At 35.7% G+C, this 25,277-nt stretch overlaps 1 protein-coding gene across 1 annotated transcript in view; it reads right to left on the bottom strand.

The window, feature by feature from the left end:
* The window catches only part of LOC126823852 (sodium-dependent serotonin transporter), a 28,013-nt gene extending 3,765 nt beyond the window's left edge, over window positions 1-24,248 (bottom strand). Inside the window, exons 1-12 of the mRNA XM_050552886.2 lie at window positions 23,910-24,248; window positions 14,576-14,710; window positions 11,173-11,485; window positions 8,248-8,386; window positions 7,495-7,629; window positions 6,835-6,938; window positions 5,829-5,953; window positions 4,580-4,692; window positions 2,813-2,941; window positions 1,899-1,998; window positions 915-1,015; window positions 52-219 (exon numbers count right to left, since the gene is read on the bottom strand). Of these exons, the coding sequence (XP_050408843.1) occupies window positions 52-219; window positions 915-1,015; window positions 1,899-1,998; window positions 2,813-2,941; window positions 4,580-4,692; window positions 5,829-5,953; window positions 6,835-6,938; window positions 7,495-7,629; window positions 8,248-8,386; window positions 11,173-11,485; window positions 14,576-14,710; window positions 23,910-24,096 (1,749 nt within the window). The 5' untranslated portion in view covers window positions 24,097-24,248. The remainder of the gene's footprint in view (window positions 1-51; window positions 220-914; window positions 1,016-1,898; window positions 1,999-2,812; window positions 2,942-4,579; window positions 4,693-5,828; window positions 5,954-6,834; window positions 6,939-7,494; window positions 7,630-8,247; window positions 8,387-11,172; window positions 11,486-14,575; window positions 14,711-23,909) is intronic.
* Window positions 24,249-25,277: the final 1,029 nt, after the last annotated feature.

The raw sequence follows: 25,277 nt of genomic DNA, 5'->3' as shown, positions 1-25,277 counted from the left end.
GTGTAAGTTTCGTACGACAGTATCATTTACAATTTCTAAGGATATACTAACCTCCATCATTGTACCCTTGGTAGAGAGGAAATGAATTACAAAGTAAATAGGAATAGCGAGTAAAGCTGATAATACCATTAACCAACCAATAGCCAACGACCAGAAGGGATACACATAGTTGCCGTATGCTGGTGGTTCAGTATTATACACTGATAATATAAACAATGTCTGAAATATACAGAAACAAAGATATAATATAAACAATGTGTGAAATATACAGAAACAAACATATAATATAAACAATGTCTGAAATATACAGAAACAAACAGATAATATAAACAGTGTCAAAAATATACAGAAACAACCAGATAATAAAAACAATGTGTACAATACAAACAAAATGTAATGTTTAAATATTGTTTAAAATACAACAAAATAAGGCATACAACAAAATGCCTTAATTAACACATATGAATCTACAATATAAAGACTATACGCATATAATCTAAACAATGTCCGAAATTTAAAAACTACACAGTTATAATATAAAAATGACTGAAATATAAAGAAAAGAAAACACACAGATAATCTGAACAATGTTTGAAATATACAGGAATAAAAAAAAGTTTCTCGCATCAAAATACAATGTTTAAAATACCAATTAACTAACATGCGGATCAATTTTATTTCAATAATTCGATTGCGCGTAGGGGTATTTAGAAGTGAGAGGAAACCGGAGAAAAACCACAAGGATGGACAGAGGCGACCCTACTCCATGGCACGTAAAAACTGGGAATTGAAACCACAACAGTTGACTAAATGACAGACCTTATGATCTAAAACGCACGCCGGTGACATAACCGCCTCGATAATAAAATGATACAGTACAAAAACAAATAAATGATGGTAGAAAAATATCTTACCAGTAGAAAGACAGGACTAATGTAAGCCCAACAAATTTGCCAGAAGATTCCTGGTGGTTTTCCCAACATACTTTCAATATCCTTACTGAATTGTTTGACACCTGAAAGATATGAATATTGTGTGTAAAGCAGAAGTAGTATATATGAACGCCATAAGAAAACGTTCAAAATGGGTGGCAAATGTGGGGTTTTAATCCGCCGATGTCACTAATGAAAAATGTGACTATATTTACTGGGTATGATTTACAGGTAGTCTATTTTTTTAAGCTGCTTGAGCAGTACTGGATATTCTAAAACGAAACGAAAATCTACTATAAGTAGAAATATTTCGTTTTGGAATAGTTGATAAATTTAAGGATTTAGTGTTAAATCTGAAGTTAACGTTGAACGGTGGGGGGGGGGCATAAAACTATGTTCAGTAGGCATCAGAATTCCGGTGGCACTTTGAGCCGATCTAATCTCGTTATCTGCAGTTTAAAACTACATTGTATATTTTGGTTAGCAAAAGAAAACGAGGTATACGGTCGCCGACCTTTCGGTCACATAGGTTATGGTCATTAAGGCTACGATGTACATGGTCATCGACCTTTCGGCCATAGGGGCTATAGCTACAGGGATTTGGGTGTATTTGACCACCGGCCTTTCAGTCAAAGGTGCAAACTGGTGTTAATATGGGCTAACTAGTTATGGTTAATAATCTATGTGTGCAAAACTTCGTACATTCGTGTTAAAGGTACTACTAGTATATCATCGTATAAAGTTTGAGAAAATATCAGTTTTAATGGGCGTACTTTTTAAAATAAAAATATAAAACGATATAACATTGTATGTAGAGATTCTATACTACCAGTATATCATCGTATTATTTTTTTTTTGAGAAAATATCAATTTTAAAGGGGCGTACTTTTTATAATAAAAATATCGAACGAAATAACATTATCTGAGACTTTATTGGTTTATAAAGAGTAATATTAGTGAACTTACCATAAATCCACGAAACAGCCACCGCCTCCAAGAAAACCACAAGTAAAATAGAAATAGGGGCTGCGTAAACATCAAAGAGTTGTACCACATAAATACCTCCCTAAATGAAGAAAAATCCAATAGCTACAATCAGTTTGATTTTCCAAGAATTATCGCCATTGTCGAAATTTGGTTTCTGTGTGAATGTCTTTTATTATTATTGGAGCTTTCCTCATTAGAGATAGCTGTTACGCATAAACATCTGTTATCCAATTCAAATTCAGATGTTTACTAAATAAAAATATTGTTTACGAATTTATTTTTACCCCGGCATGGGTAGAAAAATATGACCTATTTTATTTTTGATTAAAGATTTAGATAGCCAAAGCAGCTAGAAATTAAAAATTGCCATAGAGAGCAGTTTGTACGAAAAGAAAACTTGGATGTTGACTAAATTTGATAAGGATTATTTTTGCATTCAGTACATCATATTCACAAGCTTTTATACACGGGGTTTATCTTCTCATAATCCTAATGTTTCACACCAAATTGGAAAATCAATAGGTTTCATCCTCTCATAGTCCTTATGCTTCACACCAAATTGGAAATAAACCCATTATGTTCACCATGTTTTCAGAAAAGGGGACATAACAGTAGTGGTCTTTGAAAGCGAGAGAAACCCGGGTATCACGAGAAAACCCACTTTATAAGGTGGGCGCTCTCTACTGGTCACATAGTAAAGCTGGATCGAACCGGGTACTCGGAGAAATCCCACAGGATAAGAAGGGTGCTATCATATCTCCAAACCAGGATCGAATCCATATATGGATAAATAAGCCTAATAAACTAAGGGGTTAGACCACGCGGTCCAACCCACCAAGAAGAACCAGAATCCAATGGAAGAATATGGCAAATAAAGCGGACATTTTACTTACGTATGTAGTTGTCGCTAATCCACCCAAAAAACAATAACACATAAGAAGAATGACGAATATTTCACGTTTTTTCCTCATCCATGGCCATTCATCTAGAATACCGGTTATAATAGCTTCTAATCCACCAAACTAAAAACAAATTCACAGATTGTTAAAGACATAAACAAAGAACATTTGATATAATCATCTATGTGTATGTCACCTCATGACAGTGGTGATTATTATCAAGATGATGAAAAATTTGGTGAAGGGGGTATATCAAAGGAGCTAAATCTATATTCTTTGGCAACTAGAAATGGACACAAATGGGTCGCAACGCATATGATAATGTAATATGAATGTATATAAACTGATTTACATTCGATCGTTTGATGTTTTTATTGTAAAATCTAATCAGTTATGTTTGGTGAAATACGCGAAGAGTCCAAATTGAATGACAGTCTTTGGCGTCTGGTTATTCCAGCCTACAACGGTAGTATTCTCCTGTGAGATATATGTTTCGCCTCGTTCATCGAGTCGCTTCATTACAAATGGCACTCGAAAGCATTATGGCACGCGATTCGTGTGTCAATTTTAAAATTTTCATTTCGTTTTAAATATTTTCACGGTAAGATCACAACATCAATAAGTCGCGTTTGCAATGTCGAATACTGTGGATGATATTGAGCTAGAGACTTGTCTCCTTTAATATCATGCAGAATAATTCAAATTAAAATCACCAGGTCTTATAATGTTTACTGAGGCAATATTTAATTGAGTTGTTATACCACTTGAAATTGCGATATGGTTCATTACAATTGACAACTGAACAGTTCCGCAAAGTTTCAGCAAGAAATCAAAATTCTAACCTATACAGTTTACAGCCGAATAACAGCACAAATATCAAAGCTTTTAAACAAAACCCCGAAAAAGTGTATTTTTTAATGTGTTTACAAAATTTCGAAGTCAGGAAACATAACCTTGTGAAAGGTCAAGCATCATTACGAATTTTGATTGGTTATATAGGGAGCCAGTTTCTGTTTTTTTAATTTTTCAAAAACCCGGCGCATTGTTCGACTAGGTCATCATGAATTGCAGACATACGCGAATTTGTAATATTATTTTTATAATTATGGATTTAAAAAATATAACTTTTTAGACACATTTGAACCAGAAAGAAATAAAATATTTTGTACGGTGTACATTGCATGTTTTGTTCCGATTTAGCTAATTCACGACAACCAATCCAAACAACTTAAAATATCATTCATAGATAAATAAAATAAGAGAGAGAGAGAGAGAAATGGGGTTTAACGTCCACTCGACACAGACTAGGTCATTTCGGGACTAACATATGGTTTAATTTTATTTCAATAATTCGCTTGCGCGTATGGGTCTTTAGCAGTGGGGGGGAAACCGTTGGACCCGGAGAAAACCCACGAGGTTGGACAGGCGACTCTACTCCTTGTCACGTACAACCGGGGATTCGAAACCACGCCAGTTGACTCAATGACAGACTTTATGATACAGACCATATATATATCTAAAAAAAACCAAAACATATAAAGTACAAAAGTACATGAAAACATGTTATCCGTTGCTCTAGAAAAAAAATCTTTCGTATAATGGAAATTATAGACCATGTTTCCAAAGACAAATGCCCGAACCAAAATCTAACTGATTTTCAATTAGGATACAGCACGCACATGCTAACCATTCGGCCATCCAACCCCCCCTAAATAAAATAAGAACATTACCGATGATAATATTAATGCAAAGAAAACCTACCGTTGTATCCAGTCCCAGTGTAATCAGCATGAAGAAAAATATAATTGCCCAGAACGAAGAACCGTCAATGGTAGCAATTGCCTCGGGGTAGACAACGAAAATTAAACCGACATCTGAAATATTTTAACATTCATCGACATTAAACGATATTCTTTCATGACCGTGATGCTGGAAATCAACGACGTAATTAACTATTTATGGAAGGCTATACAAATGTGAGGAATCATGTTAGTTTCTAATTTAAAGAGGAATAAATATCCTTGTTTAGCAACTTTTTATTTTACGTCGTTGTAAAGCCTGACAAGCTTCAAATGTTTTTGTAGACAATCTGTATGTTATTAGATTATGATATTGTTGCTCATAAATTGCGTCATATATGCACTATAAAAATCAAAGTATTTGACAAAAGTTAATTATTTTTTATGGAGTGTTTACTCTGTTCTATCACGTGTTGTGCCGAAATGTTCTAAGCGCTACGTCGTTTGTTCTTTCATTCGAGAGCGAGATAGAGAAGTTTGGTTTAACGTCCACTCGACACAAACTATGACATTTGGCGACTAGCATATTGTTCAATCTTATTTCAATAATGGACTTGCGCGTAGCCGTATTTAAGCAATAGGAGGAAGCCGGAGGACCAGGAAATTGGCAGCCAACCCTAAGCCTTGTCACGACCAATCGGGGAGTCAAAATCAAGTCACCTGACTCAATGGCAGGTCTTGTGATCTACAACGCAATTGTTAAACTATAAAGCCCACCCCACCCCACCCTATCTTTTCATTCGAAACATATTGTACAGAGGTGTTTTATTGTTAAAGTGTGCTTTCATGTATTCTTCCATCTCTCAACCTGGGTCATTATAAGCGTTACATTGAGTTACTGTTTTTACGATAGTTACGTATACAATAAGAGATATTGCCTGGGCCGCGTCTTTTCTTCATACTCTTCTTGTAAATCAAATGGTTATATCTCCTCTCATATGCACGCCAATGTGTTTTCGGGCTACACTCGGATTTCTATCCCTTGGATTGTTGCATGACCAACCCCACAAGAGGCACACGTTGGAACATGGCTTTAAAATACAAATTGGTCTTCTCGACAAACTCATGACTCGGTGTCCGATTCTTTTTATGCGATCCACAATTTGTATGATATGTTGTTGCTCAATTCATCATTATTATGTAATATATAAGGGTTGTAGAATAAGATTTCTTTAATCAAATGTTGTTTGCGTTTAATAATTTGCACATACCCGGTCTTGCAACTTCATCGATGCTTTTATTTTGTGCGTGCGCCATGTATCCTAACACTGTAAAGACTGCAAACCCAGCTAGTAAGCTCGTTCCACAATTAATTGCACTTGTTGCCAGAGCATCTCTGAAATATACAATAAATATATATTATTCTTTGATCTCGGACTGTAGAGAAATATTCTAAACGTCAATTGTTTAAGACGACGTATCGTACAGCATCATTCATTGAGCATTTACTGCCGCTTCCCCAAAATGTTTTAATTTTTGTTACCGTGTTGAACAGGAATACATCGGTCACAGCCACAAAGTAAATATGATTTATCATCCCTGACTAGCATTTCACAAAAAAGTAAATTCGTAAACAGGAAAAGTTACCTTGTACCATTTCTAAAATATTTGTTGCCCCTTTGTGTACATTGTGACAATAGAGGATGAAGGGATCGTTCTCATTCGTTTATTTATCATAGCTGGCTATAGATCATACATATAACACAACCCAGTTCTATGGATAACAATCACTATACATACGACGTTTTAACAAGACTTCACTGGTCGCTATCAAGCATACAAATTACAAAATGCTTGTATGCTTGATAACGACCAGTGAAATCATGTCGAAACGTCGTGTGTGTATATAGTGATTGTTATCATAGAGAGAGAGAAAGAGAAATGGGGTTTAACGTCCACTCGACACAAACTAGGTCATTTCGGGACTAACATATGGTTTAATTTTATTTCAATAATTCGCTTGCGCGTAGGGGTCTTTAGCAGTGGGAGGAAACCGGAGGACCCGGAGAAAACCCACGAGGTTGGACAGGCGCCCCTACTCCTTGTCACGTACAACCGGGGATTCGAAACCACGTCAGTTGACTCAATGACAGGCTTTATGATACAGCGCGCACGTGCTAACCATTCGGCCATCCAACCCCCCTGTTATCATAGAACTGTGTTGTGTTATATTATGTTCAATCGCTAAATGCCATTAAAAGATTAGAGCATACGTACTTGTAACAATTATTGTTAAATTTATTATAACTGGACAAAGCCAACAACACACCAAATCCTGGCCCCAATGAGAAGAAGATCTGAGCAGCCGCGTCAATCCATACCTACGTAAAATATAGAAATGGCATTAAAATACGTCGATATTATATGCCAAGTTCTGGACCGGCAGAGTTATGGACATCTTTAAAAAGCGGCTTTAGGACTTATGTCATTCCCAGTGCTACTTCAGGGTTAGGGGTAGGTTTAGTGGCTTCGGAAACCACTTCTTTCGAATTTGAAAAGACTAATAATACTGAAATATTACTTAGGCGTTCTATTTGTAGTGACTTTGAAATAGTTTGGCATTCTATTTGTAGTGACTTTGACATAGTTTGACATTCTATTTGTGGTGTAGTTTGACATTCTATTTGTACTGAACATTACTTTGACATAGTTCATTCTATTTGTAGTGAACATTACTTTGACATAGTTTGACATTCTATTTGTAGTGAACATTACTTTGATATATAATGAGGCATTCTATTTGTAATGACTTTGACATAGTTTGACATTTTATTTGTAGTGAACATTGCTTTGACATAGTTAGGCATTCTATATGTAGTGAATATATTACTTTGACATAGTTAGGCATGTGGAAAGGAGGTATTATTTTTAACTTACCCTGACCGTCATCAGCTTTTCCCATTTTGGTTCAATGAAATATAAGATGCCGTTCATAGCTCCTGGTAATGTACTGCCTCTTATTAACAATATGATAAGTACCACGTATGGTAGAATAGCAGTTACCCACACAGCCTGAAAAACAGTGATACAACTCTCTGGATAATACACTTATGTTCAAAAAAAAGAAATTATATACGTTTCTACGAGTTGAATCCACTCCAAACGATTTACGTGTCATTTAAACTAAACTTAAGCAGATATATAAATTAATAATTTTCGATATTTCAAATAAAAAACATTCACAATACTCTGCTTGCGTTGCAAACAGTTAGCGAATCCTTCAGTCATTCATATGTGTTGTTTTATTTTAAGCTCGTCATCGTTGTCCCTGTATTTACAGTGCTGTGCGTTCACATACGGGTCTTTCAAGTAATTGTGTCCTGTTGCTTTCTAGTGCGATTAATAAATGCTATTGAAGCATGTTTTTCTAGATCTATACATCAGGGCTTTGATATTCGCTTTAACACTACTATTAAACCCGTACTTTAGACCAGAAACTGAGTATAACGTCTTCGCAGCCATCTTATAATTGTGACGTCATATCAAAAATCGAAGATCGATCGATGCGCAATTGTCCAATCGAATTTAATCGATGCGCTATTGTCCAAGGAATAAGTATGTCACGTTTCATGTCGATCGTACGTGACCAAGAACAACAACAAGATGAATAACTTTATATCTTCCACTTACCTTCCCGGAGCTTTTGATGCCTTTCCAAAGTGCAAAATAAACGATGAGAAACACTGACATAAGACATAATGACATGGTCCATTTAACACCACCAACACTCTCTAAACCCATGGAATACTGCATCTCAAGCACCTCACGTCTACAAAAAAATACAATATATTGGTTATAAATCTTGTAAGTAAGTATTATAATCCTAAGTAATGCCATGATATTGAATATAACCAACAGTATACTTATGTATAGTATATAATTATCATTATATATTTATATATTATATAACTAATATGATACATATGTATAGTATATAACTAACATTATACATATGTATAGTATGTAACTAATATGATACATATGTATAATATATAACTAACATTACACATATGTATAGTACATGTATATAACTAACATTATACATATGAATAGTATATAACTAACATTACACATATGTATAGTATATAACTAACATTGTACATATGAATAGTATATAACTAACATTACACAAATGTATAGTATATAACTAACATCAAACTCGTAGAATCCAACACCTGTTGGACATGAAAGAGTTTGGTTGGTTTCATGATGTGGTTTTTGGGTTGTTGTTTTTTTAACTTCAAAAATGCATTAGAATTATATGCTTCGTGTATTTCGTATTGGTATTACCAGTAATAATATAATTTATTCACTATTGCTCGCCACGATTGGCACGGATATGCAAAAGAAAACCTTATATGGATGGCTTCTTTGATGAGATGACAGCTCCTTCATCAAAACAACATTAAGGTTTAATCAAGCATGTTATCAAAATCGTGTCAAGACATAAAAATATTTTAAAACCAATTTTCCCGACATCAAATGATACATAAACTACTTCAGATTTCAAAGTTTTTTAATTGTACCATTGTAAACACATATAATATTTTTTGAAATTCGTCCAGGATCTGGCAAAACATATCAATGCTGCCTTCGATTTCCCCTTCGATTTTAATTAAGGAGCATTTTAGATTCTTAGACAAGCCAAGATGAGCTAATCGCATGATCAAACACGTTTATCATGACATTAGCCCGGGTCAAGTATAGCCACAAATACATGTTGAAATGTTATGTTTCAATTAAATATAGAAGACGTCACAGTTACTAAAGACGGTTTCTGATATTCATGACATATGATCCGAAACTACGTTAAAATAATGCGTACACAGGAACCTTATAGGAATGTTGAATGAAAGCAGGAAGATGGGTGTCGCTAAACGTGTTGAGTGCTCAGTACATTATCGACATCTTAGATCTACAGAGATTGCAACCATTGAACACGTGTAATGGATATGTGAACAGTATTTCGATTATTCTTTTTAAGAAAGAAAAGGTCTTATTGATACGATGAAATGATAATCGACTGTATTTTAGATTTCCTTAATTAAATATCTCTGTCCAATTAAAACATCTAGTTATTCTCTCCGTGGTCTATTAAGTAGAAATAACACTGGCGTTACAGTGACCTGATTTCAATGATTCCTTATTGAAAATCAGTCAGATTTTGGTTCGGGCATTTGTCTTTGGAAACATGTCTATAATTTCCATTATACGAAAGATTTTTTTTTTTTAGAGCAACGGATAACATGTTTTCATGTACTTTTGTACTTTATGTGTTATTTTTTTTTTAAATATATATATGGTCTGTAATTTTTATTTTGGGAGATTTTTTTCTAGATAACCGGACACCATTTCTTATTTCAAAATGAAATGAAATGATCTTTAACGTCTTCTGTTCTGCTGCGAAGGGAGGTTGGATGGCCGAATGGTTAGCACGCGCGGGCTGTATCATACGGTCTGTCTTTGAGTCAACTGGCGGGGTTTCGATTCCCCGGTTGTACGTGACAAAGAGTAGGGTCGCCTGTCCAACCTCGTGGGGTTTCTCCGGGTCATCTGGTTTCCTCCCACTGCTAAAGACCCCTAAGCACAAGCGAACGATTGAAATAAAAATTGAACCATGTGTTAGTCCCGAAATGACCTAGTTTGTGTCGAGTGGACGTTAAACCCCATTTCTCTCTCTTTCTCTCTCTCTCGCTCTGCTGCGACTGGGCTAATCAAGACGGGCATACGCCATACAGTGTGCTATGAGGGGAATTTTGCCCGGACAGCGCTACGACCTATTCTAAATAGAATTCCAACAGTCAAGGGATCTTTTACATGCGAGCCTAGAACTAATACCAATATTAAACGTTGATAAACATAATAAATGTATTAAAGCAAACAAAAAACCCCTAAAACTTGAAATGTATTTATAAATCTGATTTCTAAATAGATCCATGCTTTAGCCGCCGATTAGGAGGATGGACATGAGAATTAGGAGGATGGACATGAGGATGGACATGAGAATTAGGAGGATGGACATGAGAATTAGGAGGATTAATATGAACATTGAGAGTGTAGATATGAGAAATAGGAGAACGTATATGATTATAGATGGATAACAGAATTGGGATGGTGGATATATTAATTTGGAGAATTGGATTAGGAGTATGGATATAATTAAATATGGATAAGGGAATTGGGATGATGGATATATTTATTGGAACAATTGGTAGAATTAGGAGGATGGGTATGAGAATTAGGAGGATGTATATAATTATATATGGATAAGGGAAATGGGATGATGGATATATTTATTGGGAGAACTGGTAAATATGAGAATTTGTAGGATGGATATGAGAATTTGGAGGATGGACATGAGAATTTGGAGGATGGGTATGAGAATTTGGAGGATGTATAGAATAAGGTGTGGGCTTGGTAGTATGGATATGGTAATTAGGGGAATTGGTAGAATTCGGCGAAAGGATACAAGAATTGGGGGGATGTATAGAATTCGGCAGGTGGATATGACAAAAAAGGTATGTGACGTTAGAATGACATATAATTAGTACTCACTCAAAGAATTCTGTCGATGCTGCTGATGAGTAGTCATCATCTGTTGCATTAACGCTGGTACAATTAAAATAGCCGACTGGTGTTGTTCCGTTATATAGATCCATGTTCCAAGATTGATTTGGCGTTTTCTTGCACTGTGTGACCACTCTTTCTGAGAAAGTTGTACAATTTTCTGTGTTCCATGTGTTATTGCAGGTCAGCCATGGTGGCTGTGCTCGGAACGAGGAAAAGAAGAAATATACAGCCCAGGCTATGATTGTATTGTAGTATAATGATACATAGGTTGCTATGATACAAATAGAAATACCTACACCTGAAATATATAAATAATAAACGGTTTAATTATACAACCACCATTGGGCCAATATTCTCCCTTTTGTTTGGATTGGGTCCCATATTTTTAATTTGTTTTCATTTTGATTGAATCCTGTACCACCACAAGTCCGGGACTGTTTTTAGTTTATTGTTTGAAATGTCTGTGTTTATTATATATCTTGTCTGTGTGTGTGTCTTGTGTATTTGTTTATGTGTGGTGCGGTCCCCATGTCTGTACTTACTATTAAAAAGCGAATTTCAGAAATTATTGTCTTGATGTCATTTTGTACACCGAGATTATCGGATGTAGAGTGCAAGGGTCAATATGGCTACCATTTCAAATGATATTCACGTCGATTTTCTTCTTCTTTAGTGTACCATTGAATTGGTCGGATGTTCTGTAGTGTGACGCCACGTCATTTCTTCTGGAAACCACCCTTTCCCTCTGATTATCGTTAAGTACGATGACCTATACTTTTTTTCTTTCCTCTGTGATCTTTTAGTACTTCGATGGGTTAATTTGGGTCAATTTTGCCAGAGATTTATTTAAGGTGACTGGGGATATTGTTTTAGTCAATGACACATCGATACGATATTCGCATATTTGCAATTTCTGTTCATCGAACAAGAAACCGTTCCACATATATATTTTAAATGCCGTTTTCACGTAATTCCATTTCCAGATTACGGAAGATCTCGATTTAAGAATGATAGCTCACGGTTGAAGACCCGAATTTTTACGATATTAAAGTCAAATCAAAAATATCGCGTAAGGCTCTCCATCTGAGTCACAATAATCGTTATTTGATTCATTCACTACATAGCCCTCTTGCTTTATTTTTATTATATAATCAAATGGGTTTAACGTCCGACTTTTCTGCACCATAATGTAATCAAAATGAAATATAGAAACAGATAGAGTTAAACTATATCAAACCACAAATCGTTAAAGATTCTCCGCTTAATCATCAATAATTGTTGTTTTATCAATTCATTTGATCGCTTCAGTTGTCATGTTTAATATTTGCGAAATGTATGAAATTGAACAATGAAACACAACAAGATCCTATTAGGTTAAAATAATAATAATGATGGATTCATTCTAGGTTTAAACCACAGTAATTGTTCCTTTATCAATTTATTTCATCGCTTTAGTTTTACACTTTGACAAATGTACGGTACAGAATAATGCAAGAGGAGAGGGGATTCGAGGTTCACGGAACAATAATTGCTCTTTAATCAGTTCATTTGATTGGGTTGATTCCAGGTTCACGGAACAATAATTGTTCTTTAATCAATTCATTTGATCATGTTTTTCATATGTTAAATATTTGTGGAATGCGTGATACAAAAAATGAATTATTAGAAATGTACGATACGACATAAAATATTAAGAGGTATTTATTATATAATATAAAAATCATTGAAAGACATTGCGTATTGTTCACAATGATTGTATATAAAAAAACATACGCAAGGACAGGATAATTATAACCATAAATATTGAAATTATAAATGCATAGCTTATTGGATAATTGACATTTTCTTTAGATCATTAGGTCTGAGATCTTTGACCCAAATTTTATGGACAAATAAGTCTGGACGAAATGGTAGAAATGTAAGGATGAAGCGATAAGAAAATAGAGGTACGCGATACATATCTAATTACACGAAAGATATCCTCTATTTGAATAATGATTACATTTGTGCAAGATGTGTTGATAAACGGATTATGGTTCATTAAACGAGTGATTTGACAGCGCCAGATATCCGATACACGCATATTTTGACTATCCGATAGAACACCATTTGTAAGCTAACATTTTGAGAAGTTTGCCCATTGCTATATTCCTTACAAAATATTTTATTTATACGATATGAGATCCGCTGTATCGAAACTTCCACGCTTCTTTAATATGGATTCATGGGTTGTCATCGTCGTTAGCATGGTTTGAGCTGGAGTCAGTGTTAGACATTTTATTGTGATTGCCAAAATAAGAATCAGCACTAAATAATCAGCATATTAGTTATCCCTACTCTAGAAAGTCATTTTCGTGTATTCAAAGTTATACAATGTATAGGTTTAATTGCTGGATTCAATGTGTGACAACTTATTGCGCTGTAATTACTCTCGAAACTTATTTATATTTTTTGATACTCGATACAATCTAGATTATTTCGGGACTAACAGGTTGGAAATGCGACCTTCTCCCGTTCACCGTGGTTGTACGTGACAATGAGTAGGGTCGCCTGTCCAACCTCGTGGGTTTCCTCCCACTGCTAAAGACCCCTACGCGCAAGCGAATTATTGAAATAAAATTAAACCATATGTTAGTCCCGAAATGACCTAGTTTGTGTCGAGTGGACGTTAAACCCCATTTCTCTCTCTCTCCCCGTTCACCGTCATGCGGGGAATCGAAACCACACCACTTGACTCAATGATAGACCTTATGATCCAAAGCGCACGAGTTAAACCATTCGGCCACCCAATCATACCGTGTTCCCTAAAAGAATATTCTAGTACTATAGATCCATTGATTATAAAATGGCCTACAATAAACATCGGGAAGACACAAACACGGATTCTAAACAAACAGAGATTGATTCTGGAATGGAAACCATACTATATCTCTTATATTAATTGATAAAATTGTAATCGATTGAGTAGGAGTTTTTAGGCCAACTCATTCTTTAGCCAAGAAAACAAGAGCAATAGACAGGAACAACTTTAAAAGTGATTAAAATGTCATTACTAAATCCAATAATGAGATAATAATATTGTGCCAGTGTAAATCGGAAGGGTTATAAAGACATGGGTCTAGTCGTTCGGAAGGCACAAAAAACCAACGTCCCATGTACACATGCAACGGCAGTTGAAGTTCGCTGTCCGATGCCAAATTTCCCTTATAGCATGCTGTATGGCGTATGACTTGGAAACTCAGAAACAAATTTATAGTAATTCATATTCTTGCAGTAAGTCTAATACAAATGTATATGTAATTAACTCAAATCAAAACCAGTCTGAATATTATCTGGAAAATTATGAATGGAGAGAGTTTAGTTTTTTTTCAAATAATAATCAGCTTACCTTTGAACATTGGACAAATTCTCTTCCACACTGTAAGGCAACCACATCTCTGAAACTGACCCAAAGCCAGTTCCATATAGAACAGGGGTAAACCACCAAACACCAACATAATAAGATATGGTAGGAGAAAGGCACCTGTAAATTAAAACAGTTCTATTTTTAGTACGACTTATTCATCTATACTAATATTTGTCACTGTCGTTTGTTTGTCTGTCTGTTCAGGGTTGGCGGCTCACTAGGGTTGTCCCGAGGCTGAAATTTGGTGTATAGGGGTAGCTCGGACCGGGGAGTAACAAAGGCCTCGTGGCGATGGACTACTACTTCCGGTTTCGGAGCTATGGTTGGAATTTCGGCCCACGGACGAATTGGTGTCCCTGGCAAATGGGCCCTGGCGAATTGGGCCATGGACGCATATGGGCCCCGCGCGAAGCCAGGTATCCTACGAGTAATCTTATAAAATATTAGTTTGTAGTCTTTCAGATCCATAAATCCGATTCAGGACAACCGGTTATGATGTAACGTACATCTCGGTTTGGGGCGGGGGCGGGGATTAAAACAAATATCGTATTGAGATGACGGAGGAAACTTTGGAAATTCGCCACTATTTGGTTATGGCCAACAGTAACCCAAAGTGGGATGAAGTGAAATAAAGGGAAATGAAGTGAAATGTCCTACTCAAACGACTAGACACTGTTCCTTGCCAGGTGCCACACCCTGCACCACTGATAAGAGAAAATAGATTGAAAAAATCAAGTTAAAAAATGATTGTTCCTGTCTGTCCAATATTTATTATTTCTTTTTCTATTTTTGCCCGATTTCCTAATGTTTTCGTCTTGTTTCATTTAAATGTGATTACGCTGAATTAAAAATAAATCATCTCTTCCACCTAGAGTACATGTGTATTTCAGTTACGTATGCCGTTTAATAAATGAATTATTAATAAGTAAAAGGAAATGAAAAAGTTGTATGTTGAGATAAGGAATGCTGAATATTGTATGTTTCTATTCTAGTTATTTCAAGAAAACACTAATCCCAGACACAAAAAAAAAACTAAAATATCTAAAATTCTTTGGATTCAGACACGCCTTCGAAATTCCATCCTTAAGAAAATTTACAGAAATAGCTGCCTTGGACTTTTCAATTTAATTACTTTTGGTGTTGGGGTTGAGAGAGAGAGAGCGAGAGAGAGAGAGAGAGAGAGAGAGAGAGAGAGAGAGATGGGGTTTAACGTCCACTCGACACAAACTACGTCATTTCGGACATGATTCAATTTTATTTCAATAATTCGCTTGGGCCTAGGGGTCTTTAGCAGTTGGAAGAAACCGGAGGACCCGGAGAAATGGGGTTTAACGTCCACGTGATTCAGACTAGGTCATTTCGGGACTAACATATGGTATAATTTTATTTCAATAATTCACTTGCGCGTAGGGGTCTTTAGCAGTGGGAGGAGTAGGGGACATGAAACCCTACTCCTTGTCACGTAGAACCGGGGATTCGAAACCATGCCAGTTGACTCAATAACAGGCCTTATGATACGTGCTAACCATTCGGCCATCCAACCCCCCCGTGTTGGGGTTGAGGATGCAGTTCTGTAGTTATTTTTAGAAAGCACTAATCCCAGACACAAATTACTTAATACTTTCCATTCAAGCTTCTTTCATTAAGAAAATTTATAGAAATAACTGCCTTGGACGTTTCAGTTAAATTACTCTTGGTGCTAGAGTTTGGGAGTTGGGGGGGGGGGGTAGTTTTTTTGCTTTTAAGTTGTTTCTATCTCTTATTTTTTTGGTTGTTTTAATTTTGGCCTGTTTTTATACATGTAAAGAGGTCAGAATCGTTGAGGGTCAATGGAAATCGTTCGGCGTGCTTTGCTTGGAAGAAACCAGAAATAGCGTTTCTCGTCGTTAATATGTCACAATGTGTTACACATGCATCAATTGTTAGAGAAATAGATCAACAACTGTATTTACATTATTAACCCATATAAATAATAACTATGATAATATCAAAATCAGTTCACGTAGTCACATGGCCTGCATGGACGATGAACACAGAAAATTAACTGGACTGCTTTCTCGGTCACGGAGTTGAAATCGGCAGTAATTGGTTAGGGTTACAGTCGGGGTTAAGCATTGAAATGAAATGAAATGAAATGAAATGGGGTTTAACGTCCTACTGTTCTGCTCCGAACTGGGCTAATGAAGACGGGAATACATCATACAGTGTGCTATGAGGGAAATTTTGCCCGGCCTACTCTTATATCGAATTCCAAATGTCAAGGGATGTTTTACGTGCACGCCAATGTGTACACGGGACCTCGGGGAACTTTCTCGGCCAATGCAGGAATCGAGCGTCTTACCCACTTAACCACTTAAGCATTTGGGAAGGGTTAAAGTTAAAGGGTAGTAGTAGCAGTAGTAGTAGTAGTAGCAGCAGCATCAACATCAACAGTAGTAGCTGTAAAGTTTTCAATAAAACGTTTGTAGTTTCATACTTGGACCTTTTAGTGAAACAATTCTTGGCGGGCAAAAACAAATCAAATCTAAGAACAGTCGTGCAGTTATTCATAGTTGCATACGTATAATTATATTTGCCATTTAGAAATTGCGCCAATTGGTAATCTAAATCTTAGAGTTATCCTAAGCACTCAACAACCTTTTCTGTGCCTTTAACCGCAGGCAAAATTTAATTCCATAATCAACATGCAAGTGGGAATATTAGACTCTTTGAAATTATCTGAGCATGTGGGCTAACATCGTCTGGAACCCGGGGGTAAAGCTAATATGTGTCTATTGATGCACTTATTTATGATGTCATAGAATGGCCATATAGCCTAAAGAATAATTCAGACCAATTGTTTGTAAGGTGCTAAAGAACAATTAATATAGCTATCATTAGACATACTAATTCATTATTTTAATGGAATTGGTTAATGCGTTAGATGTGTAGTCGAAGACTTTAATTTCTTTCTTTTTAACAAGTTAAAATGGCCTTCACAAGCATGCCCCCCGTTCGTCTGCTGCGGATATTTGACCTTTTCATAGACTACTTGTCTTCTTGCCTCGGGTTTTTGCGGTTAAATGTTGATATTTTGATGATTGGAGACGAACAATTAGCAGGTATGAGAAGGTATGTGGCTTATCGTAACCCATATTTGTTGACACCTAATGTTTTGTGCCGTGATTTCTTCTCCAAGTTCCTTGTAATATGTTTAAATTCGTTTCTTTAAATGGCCTTCAATGATTGTCCTTCCTTTCTCTATCATGCTGATGTTGGCCTGCTTCCTTGGGGTTTTTTGTTCTGCTGAAGGGGTTTAATGTCCTACTGGGCTAATGAAGAGGGGCATATACACTGTGCTATGAGAAAAATTCTGCCCGGACAGCAGCGCTGCGACCAACTTTTTTTTTTATCGAATTCAACTGCTGCTGTATTTAATTAACGGTTGAAAAGCGGCGATGCAGCAAAGTTTGAGACTTTCATTAAATTACATTATTTACATTTTTTATCGTATTTGATGTGTTTACGGTTCTTTTACACTTATGCCATGGTATACACGGAACCTCGGCTTTTCGTACCATCTGCACTACTATGCGCTTTTTTTGATATATCAACCGCTAGGCACAACAGTTAAGAAGCCACCAGACAGGAAATTCACGAAGCGCTTTCTCGGCCAACTGCTGGATCAAGCCCGAAATTATCTGGTTAGTGAGCCAGCGATACTCACCGAGCTACTTGATAATTAATGATCATATATTTGTTTATAGACAAATTTCCTGATGATGGAATCATTTCTAGGACTTGATGACATGTTCTGTAAATGAGACACACATATCTTGAAACATCTGTTATTAGTTCTATAACTGAACGCCGTCCTTGTCTCTGATTAATGGCTTTTATATAATGAGTTGTAATTAACGGACAATGTTTGATTGCAATAAAATGCTAATACAGTTGACAATAGCGGGATTAAGTAGCTTTAGCCACATTTCATATGTAGAATTATCCTTAGAACAACAATAATTTATATACGTTCCAATGATTTATGAATCTATGATATAATTGGGGATCTTAGAGAGAGAGAGAGAGAGAGAGAGAGAGAGAGATGGGGTTTAACGTCCACTCGACACAAACTACGTCATTTCGGGACTAACACATGGTTCAATTTTATTTCAATAATTCGCTTGCGCCTAGGGGTCTTTAGCAGTGGGAAGAAACCGGAGGACCCGGAGAAAACCCACGAGGTTGGACAGGCGACCCTACTCCTTGTCACGTACAATCGAAACCACGCCAGTTGACTCAATGACAGACCTTATGATACAGCGCGCAAGTGCTAACCATTCGGCCATCCAACCCCCCGGAGATCTGAGAGACTCCAACGTATCTTTTAGGGTAAACGGTTTTGGCTCTTTGAATGAATTTTAAAAAACTTCTTTTTCATAAATAAAATACATTTTTGTCCTTAAATAGTTTGAGTTTTATTTATTTTCCAAGATCAGTTGAAAGGTTGTTGAGGTGGTTCTATTGCCTTTTTTTTAAATTAACCCCCAACGTATCTTTTAGGGTAAACGGTTTTGGCTCTTTGAATGAATTTTAAAAAACTTCTTTTTCATAAATAAAATACATTTTTGTCCTTAAATAGTTTGAGTTTTATTTATTTTCCAAGATCAGTTGAAAGGTTGTTGAGGTGGTTCTATTGCCTTTTTTTTAAATTAACCCCCAAAATGGCTGGAATTCTGGAAGGGTTAATGCTTCTTAGAAAACTCCAACATAAATGTTATGACACTTCTCCATACAAATGGAAATACAAAATTATCCATTTCATGTTTAAAGGCCTACACGGACAATCATCAAATTTCTTGTAATTTCATGTATGTGTGATATAGGTAATCGACCAGAAACACCAATAGTAATAATCTTTCTAAATTCTTCTGGTATCTAGGTTAATAAAGCCATACGATTCCATGCGGTGGGGGAGGAGGGTACACTTACTTCTTCCCGGACATTAATTTTAACTATCAGGGGATCTTTAACATGGTATCGATGATAAACACGTGCCTCAACTTTTCGTATCATCTGAACGACTAGACACTTTTCTTGTAAGGACCCCCGTCCTGCAACAGAAGGACACCACATGGTAACTGAGCCAACGCCACACTTACCGGGCCACCGGGCCACAGACATTTCGTAGATCCACGGTTGAACTCCTCAGCTATAACTAGCTGGGAGCCGCGGTTGGTCAGTGAGTAAGGTGCTGCGTATATGGACTTCAACTGCTGTCCGGGCAACATTCCCTCATAGCACATTGCAGGGCGTATGCCTGTTTCTTTATTAACCCGGTTTGAGCAAAAAACGTAGGACGTTAAACCCCATTTCACTCTTTCATTATAACTATTTGTTTCAAAATGGAGTTTTATACGGTATATTAAACACACCAGTCGACATCAATTTCCGTTTATCTTATTAAAATTTTATAATGATTAATTAAAAACTCCAGTTTGTTTGTTCCAGAAGAAACCTATCGTTTCGTGTTCTGCCGCACCATTCTATTTCTACCGGAAATGCACGTATAGTTGCATGTATTGAAAGGGGTCAAGGAGAACTACCGTAAATTCAATAAAGGATAAAACTTCTAGACGTCTGAAATCACGTATAGGTGCTATTATTTGTGGTGTATTTATCTGAACAAAAACTGAGCTTTCAATTTGCTGAGAGAATGCAGTGACCTTTAGAACCGATTCTCAAAGTCTTTTATTAATTTGAAATATTGAATTCTAAAGGACCTCGCATTTCCCAAATCTTTTTATAACACCAGTTTAATCACAAAATAAGGGAAGAACTCGTTGCTTTTTGGCTTTTTAAAGAAGCATTATGTTGGAGCTAATTCTGGCCATTTCAGATCTTTTTCTAGCTTCAAATGTTACATAAATTATTATTATGTAGCCAATAATCACCTCTCTAAGGTATCGAATGGTTTTGATATTTAATGGATTAGAAATTCTTCGCCATTTGATAAATTAACGATAAAATGGATTATCGAGACTTTCTTTGTTATCGTAGCAATTGTACTTGAAAATTTTCAACATATTCCGACTATTATAGCATAAACTGCCATCTATATATCTAAATCTTACATAAAATATTTTTTCTTCAAAGAGACATTCCAACATTTAATTGGAATTCCGGTAATTATGAGCCGTTTCATGGCAGAAATAATCAACGCGACTATTAATATTTAACAAAAATTTTGAACATTCAATTCACGTGATATTGTTGCAATAGTTTGCTATTTACTTTGGTTGAGCCGCGATGGTTCAGTGAGTAAGACGTTTGTTCGCTTACCTGGAGGTCCTGTTCGATACCGGCGTTGGCTATGAGAAAGTTCATCTGCGCGGCGTGGTACGTCTTTGTCAGTGGTAAAGGAAAGAGGGCCTGGCATGGGACAACGTATATTCGTCCGGGGGATGTCCCGTGTACACATTGGCATGCACATAAAAGAATCCTTAGCAGTTTGAATTCGATATTAGAGTAGGTCATAGCGATGCTGTCAGGACAAAATGTCCAGCACAGAACACTTTATGGCGTAAGCCCATCTTCATTAGCTAGAGATGGCAGAACAATAGGACGTTAAACCCCATTTCATGTCATTTATTTGCTTTGGTAACCTACCATCGGTTATTTATATCGTCAGCAGAGCATGCCGAATGTTCAGGAATTTTTAGTTCACCATTTTGTACTGATATTCCTTTTAGAGATTCAACTTCCATAATAAAATCTATCAAATGACGATCAATGGCTTTAACTGTTATAACCAAATAACAAAGCGTTGCGTGGATTATTCCTAGCATTATTATCCAGTCATTATTATGTTTATTTCATTGGTATCAACATTATTTGTTCAACAAACTATGTACAAAAGATGGTCGACAAATTCCAATACTTAACAGTTTAAAGTAATTATACAAATTAATCAAAAGTTTGATAACTATGCAGTTAGAACATTAATAGGAAAGATTGGCACCTCGTTTAGCTTGACGACGGAGAAATCTACAATATCACATTGCAATACAAGAATGCATCAGTAAAATAATGTTTTTAGTCAATTTAAATACAAACGAATACCACCAGATCATGGTATAAACAATCTATGACCCCATACGCATTGTGATGTCATGAGATTTCCTCGAATAGTTTCTCGCCTCGGTTGGGTGGACTTTATCAAAGCTTGATTATCGTTGAAGTCGACAATCGCAAGAATAATGTGCCATCGCAACGCCAAAATTCAAAGTAATCAGAAAGTATTTGGAATTGAATTATTATATTATCCCATTTCAATTCGATGCCGCGTCATCACTTATTGTTTTTAAATTTAAATATACACGAATATCGGTACGTGCTCCACACGACACTTTGACCGTATACGTAAGGAGATTATAGACATAAAAAATACCTTGTAAAATTCCTCGCCAATGTCAAATGTTTGTGAATTTAGATAAAATGTTTTAAACGCCCTCAAAACGGTGGTGTAAACATGATCAAACAATATACATGTAGAAAATGATTGAAAATAATCATGAATCTCTCTATTCGGTGGTATTAACTTGATGTTCAAATGTAGCACAGATTGCAGTTATTAGCTACAGCATCAAAATTGCAGATAAAAAAAAAACATTTCGAAAACTACGGAACGAAAGAGTTACTAAACTAGATTGGGTTTACGATAATTGAAATCTGTAATTAAAAAAAGTTGAAAAAATATCTTTAACGGAAATATACTTGTGACATTCGCCTAAATAATTGCGCGTGGTCTTCGGGTAAAACGCACTTTTCAAAGGATTTAAATTGGGCCCTAGCTGACGGGGTGTAACGCTAAGGGGATACTTGTTGTCGAAACGTCGCGCTTGTATAACAAAATCAGTGATTGATTCCCATAAAAATTGTGTTTCTCAATTATGCCACTCAAATGTGTTCATAAATTTTAATCAAACCTACTTATTTGCGAGTTGCATTACATTTTTCATTGTACTATTATATAGCTAATGATAACAAATGAAACTCGCCAAAAATGATTAGCTAATAATCAAATATAGAAAGGCATTATCACAATTCAATTAGCGGCTCGTGTCTAAAACATCCCACTAAATCCTTACTACAATACTCTCGGCTATTTATAAACCACATAGTTCTAAAACTATACTTGTTATACCTGTTATTCATTGACAGGTATTAATTACATCAAAGTTGTCTGAATCCGTTTCCATGCACTATTAATACACGAAACAGGTGTATTATTAGTTCATCTTCCATTATTTGTAATTTTTGTTTGTTTTTTTACACGATTTTTTTTAAATATCTTTGGCAAAAACACTGTTGGTTTTTAACTCTTAATTAAATCGGGTATTAAGAAATATTGGTCGAGTGAAGGCACCTTATAGAGCTTTTTAAACGTATAGATAGCAATTTGTCTAGTATAGCCTAATTTCCCCTAAAAGATATGCATACAGTTCTTCTACAACAGCCTAAATTTCCCTTAAATCGTGTATTAGGAAATGTAGGCCCAACAGCGTCGCCTTTTTATGTTTTTTAAACATACATATAGTAGTTCTTCTAGCATCTATAGGCTAATTTTCCTTTGAAGTATTTAGAAAGGTAGGCCCAACAGTGCCAACTTTCAAACATTTTTAAACATGCATATAATATTATTAACCACTATTTTTTTAAACTGATTTTTCTTTATTCTAGCATAACTAATTTCGCTTAAATCGAGCTGTAAGAAATATTGACCGAGCAGCGCCGTCTTTTAAGCTATTTAAACATGCATGCAGTTCTTTAAGCATGGCCCAATTTTACATTAAATCGTGTATTTAAAAACATGGACCCAGCTGCGTCGCCTTTTTCAGCTTTTTAAAACATGCATATAATAGTTTGATTATTATCCATTAATGTTTTCATTCTTCTAGTATAGTCTAATTTCCCCATAAATCATTAAACATACATATATATATAGTAGTTCTTCTAGCCAAATTTTTCCTTATATTGTATATTTCTTTTTTTCCTAAATTAAAACATGGATATACACTAACTTTATTAATACTAATTCTCGTTCTTCTAGCATAACATAACTTTTCTTTAAATCGTGTATCTAGAAATATAGGCCATTTTAAGCTTTTTAAAACAAATTATATGTTGTAGTTGGTTTAGTATCCTCCAATGTTTCTGAATAACATTTTAATATATGTTGATATTCAATGAAATCAAAGTAATACATATAGCTTTATATATCGGAATAAATTTTAAAAATGAAATTTTAAACAATATAATACAAAAGATTACATACCTCCGCCATTTTTAAAACAGATATAAGGAAATCTCCAAACATTTCCTAAATCAACAGCAAAACCGACAACTGAGAGTAAAAATTCTGTTTTCTTTCCCCAACTTTCCCTTTCTGGCTCTTCTTTTTGTTTTTCAATAATTTTTGTAGTCCCGTCCATGATCATAGGAAGTGTCGGATCAGGAGTCATTTTAAAACACCTTTACCCTAAATGAACATGAAAACTTTCAATCAATATACTTCACGTGTCTTTTCGCGCGCTTTCTTACGCTCATCTGCTTTCGCGGCTAAATGTCGTCTGCTATGGAATTCGAGTGCCAATTTCGGAAGCCATGAAAATGCATGTAGTTTGCGATCGATCGGTCTTAATGCAATGAAACAGTTAATTACCGAACCGCTATCAGATCAAACAGACATCTACCAGACGAGATTGGGCCAAATTTGTATAATGTGTTCTTTATGTATCAGCATTGTGACAGACGCCAAAATTTTCTATTGTCTTTAAATGTCGACATTGTAGAACCATTCTTTACTTAAGGAATAGAACGTTGTTACGTCATCAAAGAGGCATGGCGCGTGTCATAGGTTCGGAAAAGGAAACGACGAGTAATGAGAATCTATCATGTTACATTTCAGTAAGATTTACAACAATCTAAAATTTGTAACCTTATTCTTTTTTCCGGAAATGTACACACGTTATCCAAATATTTCTTATTCCTTTTTCTTCAAATCTTATGTCCAAGTTTAAAGGGCCAATCCCGATAATATTTTGGAGAATAAAACTGCTTAATTTTGTGTTAAAATCCCTTAAAATACTCTACCTTTAGGCCGAGCAACTAATATATGTGATACGTTTTCAAACAACTTAAACCCCTCAGTCCTCATCTGGAAATGGAGACCGGTGTCCCAAACTCAAACGACTTAAAACCAGACCTTTTTTTGTATTATAAACCTGTAACGGTAAATCTCTTTGATCTTTGGGGTATATTCTATGTCCGGAATAACTTGAGGTCTGAAAGTCGGGGGCGGCTTTGGGTATATACAGGTAAATTTGGGGTTATTCTTCTGAAAGTTTTTCTTTAAACCTGTACCGGGTTATTCTTCCAGGGGAGGTTTTTTTTCCATAAGAAAACATGATATAAGGGTTTTCTTAAGGGAATTCTGGGATATTCTCATCTTGCGTACATGTAAACATAGACGGTTTATAAGCAAGATAAAGTGCTCGACTTCGAAACCCTCGACAGAAAAACCTCGGCCGGCCGGACTTGGTTTTTCTTTTTCTCGGATTATTTTCTTCAGTCTTTCTTTCCCCAGCATAACCTCAGTCTCGTGCTTTATCCTACACAGAATAATGTGTAGGTGAAATTTACC

The sequence above is a fragment of the Patella vulgata genome, chromosome 6 (assembly GCF_932274485.2).
Source record: "Patella vulgata chromosome 6, xgPatVulg1.2, whole genome shotgun sequence".
NCBI classification, from domain to species: Eukaryota; Metazoa; Mollusca; class Gastropoda; family Patellidae; genus Patella; species Patella vulgata.
The sequence above is the reverse complement of the archived record's forward strand: the minus strand, read 5'-3'. Positions and strand labels throughout refer to the sequence as shown.